Source organism: Typopeltis vanoorti, chromosome 20 (assembly GCF_054136105.1).
Source record: "Typopeltis vanoorti isolate ZY-2024b chromosome 20, IOZ_Tvanoo_1.0, whole genome shotgun sequence".
Lineage (NCBI taxonomy): Eukaryota > Metazoa > Arthropoda > Arachnida > Uropygi > Thelyphonidae > Typopeltis > Typopeltis vanoorti.
Window position 1 is genome coordinate 37,890,743 of NC_143568.1, and position 20,422 is coordinate 37,911,164.

The window sequence follows — 20,422 nt, forward strand, 5'->3', positions numbered from 1 at the left end:
TTGTACACAAGCTGTATTAATAAAAGTTTTTGTGTGAAATACAGCTTTTTTTTTTTTTTTCCTTGCTCGATGATGTGAGCTCTTTGTTAAAATTTCCATAGTTCACCACTGATTGTATGTCTGTTAAAGGTAAGTCTTGCTTTGGCAGTCTGCATACGTTTTACAACAGAGTACTAGCAGAGGGGGTATGCCTTGATACTTCTGGATTAGACAAACTTAAGAGGATGGGTATGCAGAGTAGGCTTGTAACACAGATAAAAGTCTGGCTGACTGTACTGTGACAGATGTCAGAGAGTGATTTTATATATATATGTATATATATATATAGAGAGAGAGAGAGACTGAGATTAACCAAGTTACCAGTTGGTTCTTTGTTTGGATTGTGACAGCATTGGTGAATGGGTCTGAGAAGAACCTCTACATATGTGGTGATGATGCAAAGTTTGGATAGATGATGAGAGATATCTGATACAAATCTTTGCAAGCTGACTTTAACAGACCGATTCCATTGACAAATGTTAATGAGTGGTCATTATTATTATTACTACTACTATTAACACCAGACTGTGAAATCAAAAGACTCATCACGGAAGGTATGCAGGATTACACACAAAGCTCATTAAACCGTGCTTTAAACTTATTCAGTATTCATTCATTGCTTGACATTGTAGTATTCACCACAATGTCAGGCAATGCATTACGCTCACCAGCCACTCTCCATGCAAAGAACCTGCTCTTTATGCCCCTGCTCACACCCTCCATATACAGCTTCCAGGGATGTCCCTTTGTTCTACCCCTTCCTCCATTTTATGAAAAATTTCTTCCACATTAACTTGGTAATAACCCTTTACCAACTTAAATATCTCATAAATATCTTAAATATCTCTGCCAAATATTTCAGTCTGAAACTAACAGACTATCTTCAGTGGCTACATAGGAACAGTTTTTAACAAGGTGGAATACCAAGAATTGATCATTCAAAAGTAGAACGAGCCACATGATGTTACATTGCTAAGCATTGAAGAGAGGAAATATTTCAATTTCAGTGTAGCCTCATAACAGAGATTCCTTACCTTCCTTTTTAGCCCGAATCAATTCTTTACATCATCGTATTAAGTTTACCATGGAGATTGAAAAAGACAAGTTATCCTTTTTAGACATCCTCCTCATCCGTTCACCTTCAGGTATTCTAACAACAACAGTTTACAGAAAACCCACTTTCACTGGACGTTATATTCTCAAACAATCTGTTCATCATCCTTATCAAAAAACAGGAATCATAAAATGTTTAATCCGATGAGCTAGAAGTAATTGTTCAACTCCTTATGAATTACAGAAAGAACTTTCAACTATCAAACATCACATGAAATTAAATGGCTTCTCTGAAAAAAGTACACAACATTTGTTTGAGTCCTACAATCCAATCCACAGCAACAAAGAAACAATACGTCAAGTTTCAATTCCATATATTTCCAGGATTTCAGAACCAATTTCAAGAATTCTGAAGAAATATTATTTGACAGCCACTTATATACCCATTAACAAAATATCCACCTATTTCCCCTCTTCTAAAGATAAATGCTCAACTATATCTCTGCTTAGTGTGTATCAAGTTCCTTGTAACTGCAATCTGTCCTACTTTGGACATACAGGACTCTCTAATTCAAGAGAGTCCTGTAGTCCTGTAAGCCACAACATCCTCTGGTCCAAGACTCTGCTTCTACACAGATGTCGCTATAAATTTGAACGTCTTTGAATTTGAAATTCAAAGAGAGTGCTGAGGCCTTACTTCAATACCCTAACTTGAATCGAAATGACCGTATATCCTTATCAAAAATATGGGAAAGTTTAATCAGGATAACACATTAAATTATTTTTTTTAATTGAGAATAACATTAGTCTAATGTTATTTATAAATTAAGATTATTATATGAAATTGTGAATTAATATCTATAATTTAATCATCACTCTGATGAAATTTTTCCTCTCTTTAATGCTTTAGCAATGTAACATCACGTGGCTCATTCTACTTTTGAATGATCAATTGTTTATTCCACCTTGTTAAAAACTGTTCCTATATAGCCACTGAAGATAGTCTGTTAGTTTCAGACTGAAATATTTGGCAAATATTAAAATATTCTTGTGTTAACATGTCTATAATTCCTAATCATAATGTCACAAGTGTCTCTCAAGAGTAATATGTCCCCTCTCTTCCTCCTATTCACAAGGCTTTGCAAATGGCATTCCCTGAATCTATCTTCATATCCCAAAGACTAGTTACCACCTAGTCAGTCTTCTCTGGACTCTTTCCAATATATCCTCTTCATGAAAACCAGGAACCAAATCTATGCACAATAATCTATACAAGGTCTGATCAAGAACCTCCCTATTTCTTCATGTTAAGGTCCTTCCTTGGTATCATTGCCATAATCTGTTGGGATGACTTCACAACTTGTGCAATGCAACCTCTGAACTTTAGATCCTTATCCACCACCACCACCACTCCAAGATCTCTTGTCTCCTCAACATTCTCCAAAATTTCCTCACCAAGTGTATACTTTGCATCCCATTGTTGCCTATGAAATTTCAGAACTTTACATTTTATAATATTGAACTGACAGTTCCATGCTATTGCTCACTTATACAATTTATTTAAGCCCTTGTATTAATGGAAATTTGTTACAAATGGTTTGTTGAAGTTTAGAGATCAGATTGCTAAGGCCTTTAAGGCATGACATTGGATAATTGCAACCCTTAAGAACACTAACCTGTAAAAATAAGAACATGTTCTCTTCAATATTACAATTATGTGATGTGATGTGTTGTCTTAACTACTTTAGCAATAACTAAGATAGTGTGCAACTTTACAAATCTTTCATAAAATCATATCTGGACTACTGTTTTTGGACACGATCACTTGGGATCGTGAGGGATCCCAAGGGAGGTGAGGAAATGTCAGAATGATTCAGCAGTGGTTGAATATAATAATATCTGACTTGTGAAATATTGCATTTGAAGACAGACTGAAGGAATATGGTCTTCATAGAGATTCTTTGCTAGAAAATCTTACATTATAGATATATGGAAAAGTTTGCAGCTTATAACAGTTGAGTATGAACTTTGGATCTTCCTTGGAAGCTGAGGATGTGAACAGGAAGCATGTGAGGTCAAGGTTTTTCTCATGGCATGTGTGAGCAAATGAAATAAGCTGTCAGCGGACATTGTGAGTGAACTCGATATCTATGGGATTGCGTGATATCAAGTTGCACTCTTGTGGAGTTTATTAGTTAATTTTTAAAAAAAAGTCATAATGAGTGGTGTGTAGTGTGATAAATGAATGAGATGGGTTCCAAGAGTATGTTGGGAATGCATCGTTAGTCACTACATTCAAGGAGTGGTACAGTGGATAATTAGCACTGAGTACCATGTACTGGATACTGTGTGAATGGTGTGGTCTTCCTGTGATGAGTCTTCAGACTCCATGGAGGTTCCTGTTCAGTAATAATAATGATAGCAATAATAATCATAATAATGTTATATATACTAATACAGTAACTGTCGAGAAATTAAAAAAATGTATATGCATACATGCACACAAATGGAACTGAACAATGAGATGGAATATTGCACTTTCATGGATAACACTGAGATGAAGAAATTCTTGTGCAGGGGACTAGGATAACTGAATAAAATACCAATCATATGCACACGCATGCACGCACACACACACATACAAACTTTTAATCAAAACATAAAAGAACTTTGTATTTATTTAACAGTTGATAACATTGAGGTATTAAATTCAGCTGAACGTCAGCAAAACGACAGAATTTTATGGAGCATAAACTGGAAACCACTGTCTTAGAAGATATATTTTTGTGTTACTAATTTTTATGGTAAGTTTATTTTGGTTTTTAATTTTCACAGGTATATTTTATTGTGTGGTTACCCTCCATTTTATGGACGTTGTGGCAATGACTGTGGGTGGGAAAAGGGTCAGTTCTGTCAAGCCTGCCAAGTAAGTAATGTATATTTAGCATAGCAGCATGCATTAAAATGTGTTTTGTTAGTTTGTTTATGTATGATTGTCTTTTATACTAACAAAATTATGTTTTGAAAAGAACTTCTTTGCATTTATGGGAGAAGGGGAAACCTGATTTATGCATGACCAGTGCTTTGGGTTAACACACACACACAATCTGATTTTAATAGTATGGTTCTTGAGCTAGGCTACTCTTTTTGTGGGATGACAAATCCAGTGAGTAAAAAACACACAGCACGTACAAAAGCAATTCAGCCATGAAGATGTGTTTTCCTCTCTGATTGATTGATTGATCGATTTTGAAAGCTTACATACATTGTATACATTACTTACATGCATGCATACATTTTGAAAGCCTTTTTGTTATTTTTTTCTTACTTTTAAATAACACAGATTATTATACATTGATTATTATCAATATCATTGATAGATAATTTGGTTAGCTACTGTGCTGTTTTCATTAATCTTGACCAGTGAAATTGAGAGTAGCAGAATGTTGCTTTCAACTTTACTGATAGTGCAGAAAGTATTGTAGGCTTTCTTTCCTACCTGGTATTTTCAAGGATTGTTCATTAGTGTCAACATCAGCCCTTTTGACTTCTGCATGATATAGGCATTTCCAGAATTCTACCACATAACTCTCCCCAAATTTTCCTAGTTTTGTTACTAATTTACACAATCTCTCTCTCTCTCTCTCTCTCTCTCTCTCACACACACACACACACACACACACACACACACACACACACACACACACACACACACACACACACACACACACACACACACTTCCTCATACTCTATCTTTGTATTTCTTTCTTCAGTTTTATTATACTTCAAGTATAATACAAGTAGGTCAAAATTTCATTTTCTTAGTATCATTATACATCTGTTAGTCTGTTGTCTTCTATCTTTGCCACACTCATGCCCATTTCTGCCCATTTAGTACTGTATTTGTGCACTATAGTGAATACTTTTATAATGTAGTGATATTCTGTTATGAACTGCTAAAAGAACTGAAGCTCCACAATAGCAGTACTGTTTTCATCCCAATATCATAAACAATTGAAGACTTTAAAATTTTCTCTAGCAAGCTGCATTTATTAACAGATTATAAATTTCTTGCTCCAAAATTGTTAATTTTAACTATCTAACACACAATAGTCCTAGTAAGCAAAATAATCAGGACTTCTCTGCAAGTAATATTATGCTGGTCTCTTCGAGATATATATACATAGCAATGAAAGATAAATGCTTTTATAAATATTATACTGGACTCTCTCAATACAGATATCCATTATAGTGTTCATTAAATTTAAGTAGAGATAAATACAGTGAGAGAGAGAGAGAGAGAGAGAGAGAATACAAAAGGATCACTGGAAGAAGTGAGAAAGAAGAGTGAGAGAGAGTGAAACTATTAGTTTATTGATGAGATATAATAGTGAAAAATTAGGGAATGATAATGAATGATATTCCTTCCACATAATCTTCTCATGGATCTCCTGCTTAATAAGGTTGCACATCTGTTTCACTCCTATCCTATTTGTTTGTTTAACTCTAAGGATACATTTAGATAATGTATCATTTAAGCATCATTTGAGTAACTGATACCATGGGATTGAGCATAGTATTCCCCAGAGTATGTCATAGTTTCCAGTTTTGTAGTTTGGTATGTAATCTTTCCTAATTGAAACATCCATATATTTTGCTAATTCCTAAGTAATTACAACATGATCACTGTAACAAACTTATGGCAATTACTTACTATTATAATAATGGAATTAACTCACATAAAATATTCTTTATCAGTAGAATAAATTTATTTCCAAAAAAATAAATAAATAAATAAAATTTTTTTATATATATGTGTATGCAATTACAAAAGTTAGTAAAGATTTTGCTGATTTATAGAGTATTATCTCCCACAAGGGGGAAAGACGTGGACCATCGGATCTGTTTAGGTTAGGGGAGTGAAGTAACATTTCACATGTTTCTTTGTAAAGCCGTTCCACGAGGAACCGACTTTTGTGAATGACATTTGTCTTTTTCCAATGACCTCTGTCTAATGTTGATGGCGTGCTCTGCAAGTCTGGACTGTTCAGGTTCAAGGTACCGAATATACGACTTGTGTTCTTCTAACCAGATCAGAGCAGATCTTCCTGTTTGTCCAAAATATGATAACCCACAAGAGCAGGGAATCAGGTAGACACCTGGATAGCTGAGATGTGGGGGCTTGTCCTTTGGAGACGTGAGGAATGTAGAAATATTTCTGATAGCTAAAGTGTTAAAACCACTAAATATTTGTGTTGCCTTTCGACCCATCAGAAAAATCTCTATGTTCCTCACATCTCCAAAGGACAAGCTCCCACATCTCAACTATCCAGGTGTCTACCAGATTCCCTGTTCTTGTGGGTTATATTTTGGACAAAAGGAAGATCTGTTCTGATCTGGTTAGAAGAACACAAGTCGTATATTCAGTTATTTGAGCCTGAACAGTCTGGACTTGCAGAGCATGCCATCAACACTTGACATAGAGTTCATTGGAAAAAGATAAAAATCATTCACAGAAGTCCGTTCCTCATGGAATGGAATGGCTATACAAAGAAACATGTGAAACGTTACTTCACTCCCCTTACCTAAACAGATCCGATAGTCTACGTTTTTCTCCCCTTGTGGGAGATAATACTCTATAAATCAGCAAATATTTCCTAACTTTTATAATTGTACACACACACACACACACACACACACACACACACACACACACACATATATGTATATATATATATGTATGTATGTATTCTTGATCTTCTACTCGGATGAAACAATACATTTTAGAGAATAAATTTTAAATGACTTTAAGCCGAGATAAAATATTAAATTTTAATGATACAACTAGTTTCAGCCTTTTACAGCCTTCTTCAGGTATCCACTAAAGGTAGAGCACAGTAATAAAAAATTGAAGTTACAAAAAAACTGAAAATTACAGGCAAAAAATGCAATACAAAATGCATGACACAAAAACATTGTATTTTTCAAGTCGTTCTGTCTAACGTGCTATTGTTTGTTGTATGCGTGCTTGCAGGTTCTCGTGAGCGCCAGTATTGAACAACTGCAGTTTGGCTATCAGGGATGTTATAACTCAAATTGCTGTTCAAATGTTCAGGATTAAGGAGGATTTCTCTGGACTCCACGATTTTCCTTTCAAACTTATCACTACAGCGAAAAATGTTTTTGGATTTATCCCCGCAAACTGGGTGACTCTGTAGATCGTCATGAGTGTTATTAGAGAAAAGAACATGACTGGATAGCGCAGATGCATGTGATCTTTTATAGGAGATGTCTCTCTTATGCTCCTCAATACGCAGTTCAACAGATTTGTTAGTCTGTCCAAAATAAGGAATATTACAGTCGCACCATAAAATAGGCTTCAGATGGCTTATAAGAGAACGGACTTTAGGGAGTGTAGTGAAAAATGTCCTGATGTTGTATTTTTTAAGGACTTTAGCCAATTTATTGGAGACTGAACTAATGTAAGGTATTGAGATGCTACCTTTAAAATCATAAAAATCATAGTTTCCTTAGCATGCTGCCTAGGAGGATCCAGAAGAAATCTCTTAATTGTTTTTTCAGAATATCCATTTTGTTTAAAGATAAGATAAAGTTGTTCGATTTCTTTTTGGAGTTCATCTGGTTCATTTAAAAGAGATCATGCTCTGTGTCCTAAGGTAGAAATAGTTCCGAGCTTTTGTGGTGGAAAGTGATGAGATTGACAGTGCAGATATGAGTTGGTTTTCAGTATATAGAGATTTTAAATCTATCAGAGCATCGTGTAAGAATTACATCCAGGAAAGGAAGGCAGTTATTTCGTTCTAGTTCGGCAGTGAATTTTATATTAGGATGCTGGTTGTTAAGATGTTGAAGAAAATCCATGAGGGATGTGTGTCTGTGACTCCATATAATGAAAATGTCATCAACATAACGTCTCCAAAGTTTCGGCTTAAATGAGAAGGACGATATGGCTTTTGTTTCAAAATCTTCCAGGAAAATGTTTGCTAGAACTGGGGATAAAGGGTTGCTCGTTGCTAGGCCTTGGTTTTGTTTGTAAATGGAGTCTCTATATCTGAAGTAGCCAGATTGAATACAATGCTTTAGTAAAGCAAATATTACAACATGATCATATAATATATTTTATTACTGTGTTCTACCATTAGTGGATACCTGAAGAAGGCTGTGAATAGCTGAAACTAGTTGTATCATTATCATTAAAATTTAATATATTATCTCGGTTTAAAGTCATTTAAAATTTATTCTCTAAAAAAAAAAAAAAATATATATATATATATATATATATATATATATATAATTTTTATTTATTTATTTAATTTAATTTAATTTATTATTATTATATTTTTTTTTTGAAATAAATTTAGGAAATTTAACCTTAGCTACTTAGTGAATATATCAGTTATTGTTTAATTAGCCTTTGTACTTGTACTGATGATGCCTGTGATACTCAGGAGAAAATTCTACTAATAAAGAATATTGTTTTACATTATGAGGGGAGATCACTACCCAGACCGGTTTCAACCTTTTTTGAGGTCTCATCAGTGAGTAGCTAGACCTAGAATATCAGAGCTTAAGTGAAGAGAACTTGCATACTTTTGCTATACGATTGCCGGAAAGGTGTGTCACTATATTATATTATATTATATTATTATAACATAGTATAACTAAGATGAAAAGCCAAACGGCTATTTTTTTCTGGCGAAGTTGATCAGTTAATGGGATAAAAATCCCTTATTGTTTTTCAGCCAGTAAGCGAAACAACGATCGAAAACTACGATCTGAACGTTTCATTCCGACGAACTGTCAGCGTATCCAAGTGTAAGTGACCACTTAGTAGTGCCACACCACGGCAACTCGTTGCAAAGGTGGAGCAAGCTCCCTCACTGTTCTTGATATTTTCTCATAATGTAAAACACACAGCTCTTAGAAGATGTAATACTGTTTTACATTATGAGGGGAGGTCACTACCCAGACTGGTTTCAACCTTTTTTGAGGTCTCATCAGTGAGTAGCTAGACCTAGAATATCAGAGCTTAAGTGAAGAGAACTTACATACTTTTGCTATACGATTGCCAGAAAGGTGTGTCACTATATTATATTATATTATTATAACATAGTATAACTAAGATGAAAAGCCAAACGGCTATTTTTTTCTGGCGAAGTTGATCAGTTAATGGGATAAAAATCCCTTATTGTTTTTCAGCCAGTAAGCTGAAATAAAGTAAGCTTTTTTTTTTTAATAAAGAATATTTTACGTGCGTTAATTCCATTATTATAATAGTAAGTAATTGCCATAAGTTTGTTACAGTGATCATGTTGTAATTACTTAGGAATTAGCAAAATATATGGATGTTTCAATTAGGAAAGATTACATACCAAACTACAAAACTGGAAACTATGACATACTCTGGGGAATACTATGCTCAATCCCATGGTATCAGTTACTCAAATGATGCTTAAATGATACATTATCTAAATGTATCCTTAGAGTTAAACAAACAAATAGGATAGGAGTGAAACAGATGTGCAACCTTATTAAGCAGGAGATCCATGAGAAGATTATGTGGAAGGAATATCATTCATTATCATTCCCTAATTTTTCACTATTATATCTCATCAATAAACTAATAGTTTCACTCTCTCACTCTTCTTTCTCACTTCTTCCAGTGATCCTTTTGTATTCTCTCTCTCTCTCTCACTGTATTTATCTCTACTTAAATCATTTGTTCCTATTAGCACTACCATCTCTTTTATTTTTGTTTGCTGTTTCTCAATTGCATTCGTCACATCCTTAATTTTTGCTTCCAGAAAGCTTGAGTAGTGAATCTGTCAGCAAATGCAAATTTAATGAGTGAATTACCATACCATTAATTTTTTAATGCTCTAATTGACTTATTGCCTCTTATTGCCCTACTTATTTTTCTTATCCTGTTTGAGTTTTGTAAATGTTTTTCAACTCTTTCTAACTGTCAAATTGACTGTTGATTTGTTTAATCTGGAAAGCTTGTACGTCAGACAATCCTCATTTGTATAATCAGTATTGGTGTTGTAATGCTTTTGTTCAGCAAGACATAGGTTCTTATTTTCAGCATATATGTTAGCTTGTTAGCCTTTGCTTTTGATACCTCACTATTGTTCCGTCAAGTTTTTGGTGCTATTTTTAAAGACCATCTTAAATTAACAATGTTCCTGCAAATATATTAATAAACACACTAAATACAATATCCAATAAAAACCAATAATATACTAAAAAGACACTAATTGTTTAATTATTATTATCATTATAATAATAATAATAATATTATTATTATTATTATTTGACACCTCCAGGGAGTTCAAGACTCATCGAGGGAGGGCACCTACTCTGCAACTCTCCATCTCCACCACTCAATCTCATCTGCATGTCATCCACCAACCACATCATCTACACCAATGCCATCTACCTTCCACCACCACCACCACCTTTCACAGACAATCACAAACATCTATTCCCATGGCGGGATTCGAACATGCATCATTTTGTCTGGAGATGTCAAAATAATCATAATTTAAAATTCTGAATATTTTTACAAATTGTTTATGTTAGTACGTTTATTAGTTTTGGTTTCATAACATGCATTGTTGGCACTTGCGATGTGCATGTTATTGATGTTATTTTGCCAAAATGAAATGTGAAGCATTTAAAAAAATTATGTACTTACTGGATTTGGATAGTTGTGTACTTTCAGAAATTTTATTGTAGTTTAAAATTGTTAAGTGTTGTGTTTTATGAAGATATTCTCGTAATACTAACGGAGATGACACGTCAGCCATTATGCTTAGCTTCTCGCTTGCCACTTTCATGGGGGTGCGCATGCTCACCGAGGAGTTTGATGGGTGATTGACAGCTGACAGAGAAAGCATTCAGTATTGAGGTAACGGAAAACAAGAGAGCGTTCAGTATCGAGGTAACGGGAAGCAACAAGAGAGCATTCGGGAAGAAAAGAGAACGCAGGCCGGCAGATATTTGGGTTCTGAGGAAATTAAGTTTTTTTTTTTTTTTTTATGTGACAGTCGAAGGAAAATTAATAGTATATTCCGAAAATGGAATTGTAGAACTGTGAGTTTTTAAAGTGTAGGAGTTAAGACTGTCAATAAGTATTGGTAAATAAAAGAAGATATTTGCTCTTCACGTTCTAAAGGAATGTTCGAGGAAACGCTGATTGGAAAATTTCATCTGTCTTAAGGATGCCGGATCTATTTGTTATTTCTACTGGAATAGGAGATGGAATTTAGCAACTTAGATAAAGCAGTAGAAGAAACCTTTTTGCTGGTACAAAAATTAACAAAATTTGAACTGCATGAGGTAAGAGTACCTATACTTCGTTAAATTCAGAATATCTTACTTCAAAATCAGGAGGAATAACGTGTACTACATGAGGGTGATGAGAAAGGATCCTATGAAAAGAAGAAGAGAATCTTATATTTTCAGAAAAGGGCCTTAACAGAGAAACTGGCTATGAACACTTTGTTATTGTGTAAACAAAGTGTTTAGTCTAGTGGATGTGATGAAGTATATGTTAAACAAATCAGTAATAGAATGAGTTAGAAAATGGGTGAGCTCTTAAGTGTAAGCTTATTTTAAATGGCCTTGGATCCAATTGATTTTGTAGTTAGTTATGTAATTTTCTTTGAAGTGTATATATATATTTTTTGTTTTATTAAATGTCTAATTTTTGTATTTGGTCTTGAGTCAGTGATTTTTTTGGATTCTGAAAGAAACAGTAAAAAAGTCGTTGTACCAATCGGAGTGAACCCTTGTGCATATATAAATACACTCAGAAATAGAAATAATTGTTATAGAGAAAATCTCATGAAAATGATGAGGATAGATTGAAAAAAAATTAATATTATCCTCTCTAAACATATTCCCATGGTGGGATTCGAACATGCAGCCTTTTGGCTGGAGAGCAGATACACTAACCACTCGGCCAATCAGGCTGGCAAATCTAAGAAACACTCACTGAATAATAATAATAATAAATAATAATAATAATAATGATAATAAACATTTACAGAAGCTTGAAATGTATCCTCACTCGAAATGGTCTCAAACCAGACTTCATACCAGATTTGTTACAGTATTATTCAGTTTAGTTAAGGTACCTGCAGACTTTTTAGTGATATATTTAAGAGTATATCATCATATAAAATAAAGAGCTGAGATTAACAGTTTTAAGTTAAGTAAATGTTTCACTTTTTTACTGCAGTGGAATTTGTTCACTTATTTCCTAAATTATACTTTAGTTATATGTAAAATGCTTAATAGGAAACTAGTCTTATTTCTAAATGGATTTGTTTGCAAATGGTCTTAATGTTAGGAGATTAATAATGATGTTAACTTAATCATGTAGTGCTGTCATAGCATGGAGAACACCTCTTGAGAAGGTACACATCAGGCAATTGATTTTAATAGTTTGAAGATTTTAACATGAAAGAAAAATTTGAACTCAAAGAAATGCATTTGGTTTACAATGAAACCAACCTTTACACTTTTTTTGTATTCTTTTATTTGTGATTTAGATTAGATAGATTTAGATAGATGTGATTTATATATATATATATATATATATATATATGCAGGTATGATGGTGCATTTGAATGGCTTTGGAGTGAGTACTCTGGAGAAAGTGTTGCTAGATGGAAATACAGTGTGTGATGCATGCAAGAAATGAAGTGAAAAATCGGGTGAGTGGTATTGAAGAAACAGAAGTGCTGGCAGTGGAAGCATTAGTAGTTCTCGTGGAAAGGCTTAGATGTTGGTTATGCATTTTTTACTAAATAATTTAAGGAAATTACAATGTCAACTAGAATATACATTAAAATAAATTTTAATATACTTCGATATTTCAGCAAGGTCACGTTGCCATTTTCAAGAACTTAAGAACAAGACGTGCACGTAGGCACAACAAACAGTAAATGAGGAAGAAGCAGGAAGCTATTATTTCTCCTAAAGTCCTGATGGTGCCCTCTAGCGGGCAATGTTGGTATTCTTGGGCGATTGGACTGAAGGTCTCCTGATGTAGGTTTCCCAAATTTGAGGCAGTCTCATGCAGCCAAATTTGTTGAGGTTTGGATTGTTTCTTAGGGCTGAAGCTGATTCCATGAAAAGCCTTTCTTATTTGTATTTACTACGGTGTATTATCGTGGCTTTCTTCCACCGTATTCTATGGCAGGTATCCAGCACATGGTCAGCAAGACCAGAGTGGCTGTATTGGTGAAACTGAATGTAGGCCTTGTGTTCTGAAATTCTGATATTTGCTGTCCTGCCTGTTTGGCCAAAGTAGGACAGCTTACAGCTGCAAGGGACCTGGTATATATACACCAGGCAAGTCTAGGGGGGGGGGTCTTAACAAGAAGTTAAGTCATGTTTTTTTAGGGATTTTTGTAATTTTTTCCGAGGTGCGTCGGATATAGGGTATGGTAATGGATTTAGAGTAATACTTGTTGTGAGGGGGGGGGGGGTTACTGGTGTCAATATTTTTGGGGAGGCGATAGCCATTGGCTGAGAACATGTTGAGAATGTGGTTTAGTTCTGTGGTTAGGGCATTGTCATTTGAACAGATAAGTTTAGCCCTGTTGTGTAGTGTCTTAATGACTCCATATTGTTGCGAGGAGAGGTGGTGGGATTGTTGGTGAATGTATCTTCCTGTATGGGTGAGTTTTCTATAGACTGAGAAAACCAAGGTTTCATCAGGCTGGCGGGTGACTAGTGTGTCTAAGAAAGGAAGGCAGTTGTTTTTTTCTTCTTCCAGAGTGAATTTGATTCTGGGGTGTTAGTTGTTTAGGTGTGTTAGGAAGGAGAGGAGTGCATCAGAGCCATGTGGCCAAATAGCGAACACATCATCAACATAGCGAAGCCAAATGTTTGGTTTTTGTGGGGCAGAGTTTAAGTCTTTCTCTTCAAAAGTCTCCATATAAAAGTTGGCCAAGGGTGGGGAGACTGGAGAACCCATGGCTGTCCCCTCTATATGTTTGTAGAATTTTCCTTGCCAAACAAAATAGCCTGAGTTCATAGTGAACTGAAATAAGGCTGTGATATCGGGAGGAAATTTAGCTTGGATTAGCTCTAAAGATTCTTTGAGTGGGACATTTGTGAATAAGGAGGGGACATCAAAACTGACCATTATGTCAGTGTGTTTGAGTGTAAGGTTTTCTATGCTGGCTTTGAAGTGGGTTGAGTTTTTTATGTGTCCATATTCTTAATGACTCCATATTGTTGCAAGGAGGGTTGGTGGGATTGTTGGGGAATGTATCTTCCTGTATGGGTGAGTTTTCTATAGACTGAGAAAACCAAGGTTCCATCAGGCTGGCGAGTGACTAGTGTGTTTAAGAAAGGAAGGCAGTTGTTTTTTCTTCTTCCATAGTGAATTTGATTCTGGGGTGTTAGTTGTTTAGGTGTGTTAGGAAGGAGAGGAGTGTGTTGCCAGTATAGTGTGAGAGAGCTTTGGCCAAATGTTTAACTAGTTTGTATGTGGAGGAATCGATGCCATCCACTATGGGACGTAATGGCACATTTTCCTTATGTATTTTTGGGGGTCCATAAATACGGCGGGGTATGGAGTTAAATGGTTTTAATTTGTTAGTGATTTCCACAGGCCAAGAAGTGACCTTCTTAATGCTGTTTGAGAACTGACAAAGAAATACATAACAGCATCAATCGCCAGCCTGATGGAACCTTGGTATTCTCAGTCTATAGAAAACCCACCCATACAGGCAGATACATTCACCAACAATCCCACCACCCCTCCTCGCAACAATATGGAGTCATTAAGACACTAAACAACAAGGCTAAACTTATCTGTTCAAATGACAATGCCCTAACCACAGAACTAAACCACATTCTCAACACTTTCTCAGCCAATGGCTATTCCCCCCCCCCCAAAAAAAAAATCCAAAAAATATTGAAACCAGTTAACCACAACCCCCCCCCTTCCCACAATAAGGATTACTCTAAATCCATCACCATACCCTATATCCGAGGCACCTCGGAAAAAATTACAAAAATCCTAAAAAAACATGACTTCTTGTTACAGACCATATAAAAAAATTGGCATCCCTTATCCGCTCTACTAAAGACCAAACCCCCCCCCCCCAGACCTACCTGGTGTATACCAGGTCCTTTGCAGCTGTAAGCTGTCCTACTTTGGCCAAACAGGCAGGACAACAAATATCAGAATTTCAGAACACAAGGACTACATCCGGTTTCACCAATACAACCACTCTGGTCTTGCTGACCATGCACTGGATACCTGCCATAGAATATGGTGGAAGAAAGCCACGATAATACACCGTAGTAAATACAAATACGAAAGGCTTTTCATGCAATCTGCTTCAGCCCTAAGAAACAATCCAAACCTCAACAAATTTGGCTGCATGAGACTGCCTCAAATTTGGGAAACCTACATCAGAAGACCTTCAGTCCAATCGCCCAAGAATACCAACATTACCTACTAGGAGGCACCATCAGGACTTTAGGGGAAATAATAGCTTCCTGCTTCTTCCTCATTTACTGTTTGTTGTGCCTACGTTCACGTGTCTTGTTCTTAAGTTCTTGAAAATGGCAACATGACGTTGCCGAAATATTGAATTATATTAAAATTTATTTTAATGTATATCCTAGTTGACGTTGTAATTTCCTTAAATTATTTAGTAAAAAAAAAGCATTAATAGTGTTAGAGATGAAGAGAGAATGGAAATGCAAGAGGAACAGGGAGACAGGGTAGCCTAGGCTAACAGGAAGACAAGCATAGAAAATGTTGATAGTGGCAGTGAATGTGTATTTGAAGATGGAGTGTATTGTGATGTGGGTGAGGAAGCTGGGACTGAGCAGATATATGTAGTAAGTGGTGAGCAAAGTGATTGGGCAGGTGTGGTGGGGAAATCACAACCAACAAGTGGCTTGGATAGGACAGGTTATAGACTTAAAAATGAATTACTGTGTTTGTTTACAGATGTCAGAAGTATTATATATAGACCCAGAAATGTGGAAGGTGATGATGAAGAAATGTATAAACAACTTGGATTAATGAACAAAGGAAGGGTAATTATTATGGGTGATTTTAATTATGGCAGTATAGATTGGATTGAAGAGATAGCATTTAAGAAAAAGGAAAATGAATTCTCGAGTAATTGAGAATATTTCAGGCAGCATATAAAGGAGGGCATGTGAGCATTGAGAGTTTTAGATCTAATCATTTCATCAGAGGATGTAATTGTAAGTGGGGTTTCACATTTTCCTCCAGTTGGTGAGAGTGATCATGAAGTGATCACCTGGGTTATGTCTAGCCATATGCAGACTTCTGTGAGGAAAGGATATATGTGGAATTATTAGGAGACTGCTTGGAGCTATAGCATGGAATGAGGAGTTGAGCGGTAAGGAAATAAATGCTGTTTGAGAACTGATAAAGAAATACATAACAGCATCAATGTGTGAATGTATTTCAAAGGCCAAAAGGCTGAATAAGGTAGGAGTAAAATTGATGAATGAAGGGCTTAAGCATGAAATCTGGAAGAAGAAGGTACTTTGGAGACAGTACAGGATGAATAATGTTATAGGATGAATCAGTTATATGAAGAGTATAAAGAACAAGCCAGAGAGTGACTCAGTAAGAAAAACAAAAGTGCAGTATGACCAGAAATTGGTAAATCAAGCAAAGAAAAACCCTAGCGAGTTTTTTAGATGTGTAGCAAGTAGAAGGAAGTATGATTGTGGGAAGATGATGTTAATGGATGAAATTGGTAGAATGGTAACTCCTGCAGAAGACATTGTTGAGGTATTCAGTGATCAATTTATAAGAGTGTTTCATCCTGATCAGAGTGAAATCATGAGAGACTTAAGCGTAGAGAACATAGGAGAGGATGGCTTAATTGTGAGTTGTGAGTGACAGGAAGTATTTGAGGAAATAAATAACCTTGATGTCAATAAGGCAATAGGATTTGAGAACTTATCATCATGCATCTTAAGGGAATGTTCCAGGGAATTGACTTGTCTGTTTAACAAGAGTCTTACAACAGCCCAGGTTCCAAGGGAGTGGAAATAAGGTAAAATTGTTTCACTGCATAAAGGCTGTGGCTTCAAATTAGAGGCCGATCTGTATATCTGGAGTTGTCATGAAGGTACTGGAGAGATTGGTGAGAAGTAAGATACAGAAATGAGTTGATAACAGCATAGTTATCAGCAAGGGTTTGTTAAAGGGAGATCCTGTGTTACTAACTTATGTACTATAACAAGGTAAAAAAAACCTTAGACAGGGGAGATGCATATACAGTGGTGGATTTGGACTTGGACAATGCAAAAGCTTGACAGACTGCCACACAACATGCTGTTAAATAAATTGAAACAGATGCAATTGGATTAGATAACAGACTTTTGAGTTGGATCAGTGACTTGCTGTCAGATAAGTATCAGAAAGTTGGTGGGGGAAGGTTAACACTGAAGCATCACCCTTTTTTTAATTTTTTTAATACTTTCTATTTAAAATTTTCTTTATTATTTTTTATTCTAGGATATCCTCTTTACTAGCATTCAGGAAGGTACATATACATTCCCTGATCGAGAATGGAACTACATTTCAGAAGAAGCTAAAAGTCTTATTCTTCATCTGCTTGTGAAAGATGCGAGTCAGAGGTACACAGCTGCAATGGTATTAGAACATCCTTGGATTGCACGTGGTGGTCCCCTAGTACCTTTAGAGACTCCAAATTTTATTCGCAGGTATTTATTTTCCTTCCTGTAGACCTTGTTGTATTGCTAAGTTTAGCTATTTTGAATTTTATCATATTATTCTTGTATTTAACCTGTTTAATATTTAACCTGTTTTGCAAAATGTAATTTGATAATTTAATGTTTGAAAAAATCTTATGAGGTAGGTTCCAAAATTTTCTGGCCTGACATACAAAATTTGCCAATTTTAAAACACCGTTGGGGGGAGGTTAGTGCTTTTTGAGTACCATTTTTAACTCTACCTGCATCATTTAGTTGGAAGCACTTGTTTGACTAACACCTGGCACGCTAAGTGGGTCTAATGTTAAAAATTGAGTACCATGCTGTGATAAAGTTTTTTGCCCAAGAAAGGCTTTCTCCAAGTGCTATCAAACAATGATTGGATGGAGTTTATAGGGAAGCTTCTCCTTCATATCCCACTGTGAAGGAATGGGCTAAACAGTTTCGCCTAGGAGGAGAGAGCATTGAAGATGATCTTTGTGATGATTGACCTGTGGAAGTGATGACTGAGTAAAATGTCTCTTGTTGAGGAGGAACTGCTCAATGACAGATGACTGAAGCTCAAAGTAATCTCAGCAAGGTTGGGGCTTTCTATAACAACCATCTTTCATATCATTCACAAGAAGCTTCACATGATAAAGGTCAGTGTAAGATGGGTGCCTCGACTTTTCTCTTCGATTCAGAAGGAGCATTGTGTATGACCTTTTCCCACAAGTTTTTAGAACTTTGCCAAGGGAATCAGAGAGAGAGGTGCTGGAATCTATTGTCACTGGGAATGAAACCATGGTTCTTTATTGTGATCCTCTTTCCAAAAAAAAAAGGGGTTCCATGGAGTGGTGCAAACCAGCGAAACACCGCTGAGAAAAGCCAGGGTCACTCATTCCACCAAGAGAATCATGGAAACAATCTTTTGGGATTGCCACGGAATTCTCTTGGTTGACTTCAAGCGAAGGAATACCACCATGAATGGAGAATATTATGCTTCACTCCTGCACAATGCCATAAAGGAGAAGAGATGAGCAATGCTGAGTCATGGTGTTTGTCTGCTTCATGACAATGCTCCAGTCTATATGGCTATTGTTGCGAAGGTTGCAGTGAAGGACTGTGTCTCCCAGGAGATTGAACACCCAGTGACTACTACCTCTTCGTGAAACTGAAGAAAGACCTTTGAGAAAGAAAATTTGCAGATGACAATGAGGTGAAAGATGTAATTTTAGGCCAGTTTGCAGACAAAAGTACAGACTGTTTTTTTTATGTTTGAGGAAGAATATCTAGGTATTTGCTGCTGATGATGATGCTAAACTGGGGAGGAGAGTAGTTAATGAAGACAATGTAGGAATCCTGCAGGATAATTTAACTAGATTGACACTGTTGGCAAAGACAGTGTTGCTTTTTTTTTTCTTTTTTTGTAACTCCTTATCCACAAAAGGTTATAAACCTATAGTACATTAGTGGAGACTAGATGTGGAAATTTTTCAAGCCACTTCAGGCCTCTAATAAGCTGGTCTTGGGCAATGAACATCTCTCCCCCCCCCCCTCAAGACAGTCAGAAACATCCATGCCCATGGTGACATTTGAACCCACAAACTGTTTGTCGGAGAACAAATATACTTGGCCAACTAGGCCAGCATGTTTAATGTTAGTTTCAAGAAAACTGTATGGTTATGTACATTTTGTGCCAAAAAAATGATTGCAAACTATGATATTGATTGCACTGCAGGGAATTCAGAGGAAAGGACATGTTGCAAAATTGGAAATGTTGAAAAACGTGTTGAAAAGCAGGGATAAGGTGATTATTATACCTCTTATTAAGGCTTTGCTATAACTGCATTATGCACAGAGTTAGTCAGGGGAATGACTAAAATAGTGACTGGTGGAGTTCTGTGTAAAGATGTCTAAATCAAATTATTTAAACTTCCTTAAATAATTTATCTATAAACAAATTTTATTATTAGTCGAATTAATAAGAAAAGAAAAGATTGGATTTAGAAAAGGACGATCATGTATAGACCACGCCTTTTGCCTAAAATTAAAGGACAAGATCCAGCAAGAACTAAAATAGTAATAGATAACAAGATCTTAGAACAGGTGAATTCATTTAACTACCTAGGATGTATGATCACATATGAAAATGAAAAGATATAAACCTAAAAATTGCAAAATATTTAAAAATAACAGGTGTAATTTAACTCTATATTTAAAACAAACCTACTTCAAAACAAACCAGACTAAAAGTATACAATACATTAGCCCTACCAGTCTTAATGTCTGGAAGCGAAATCTGGACAATAAAACAAAAAGACAAACAAAGATTAACAACAGCAGAAATGAAGTTTATGAGAAAAACTGCAAAGTGTACCCTATTTGATCACAAAAGAAACGAAGAATTTATGAAAGAATTAAACCAAGAACCAGTAATAGAAAAAATTAAAAAATATGAACATAAATGAATGAAACACATTCAAAGAATGAAAACAAAGATTACCAGAACAAGCCTTCAAGTACAAGCCATTAGGAAAAAGAAAACCAGGACATGCTCTTAAACGA

General features: G+C 35.6%; 1 protein-coding gene across 1 annotated transcript in view; it reads left to right on the forward strand.

The window, feature by feature from the left end:
- LOC150095378 (MAP kinase-interacting serine/threonine-protein kinase 1-like) overlaps nt 1-20,422 on the forward strand; it is a 248,497-nt gene that overhangs the window by 212,996 nt on the left and 15,079 nt on the right. The window contains exons 10-11 of the mRNA XM_090410350.1: nt 3,928-4,018; nt 17,658-17,866. Of these exons, the coding sequence (XP_090266476.1) occupies nt 3,928-4,018; nt 17,658-17,866 (300 nt within the window). The remainder of the gene's footprint in view (nt 1-3,927; nt 4,019-17,657; nt 17,867-20,422) is intronic.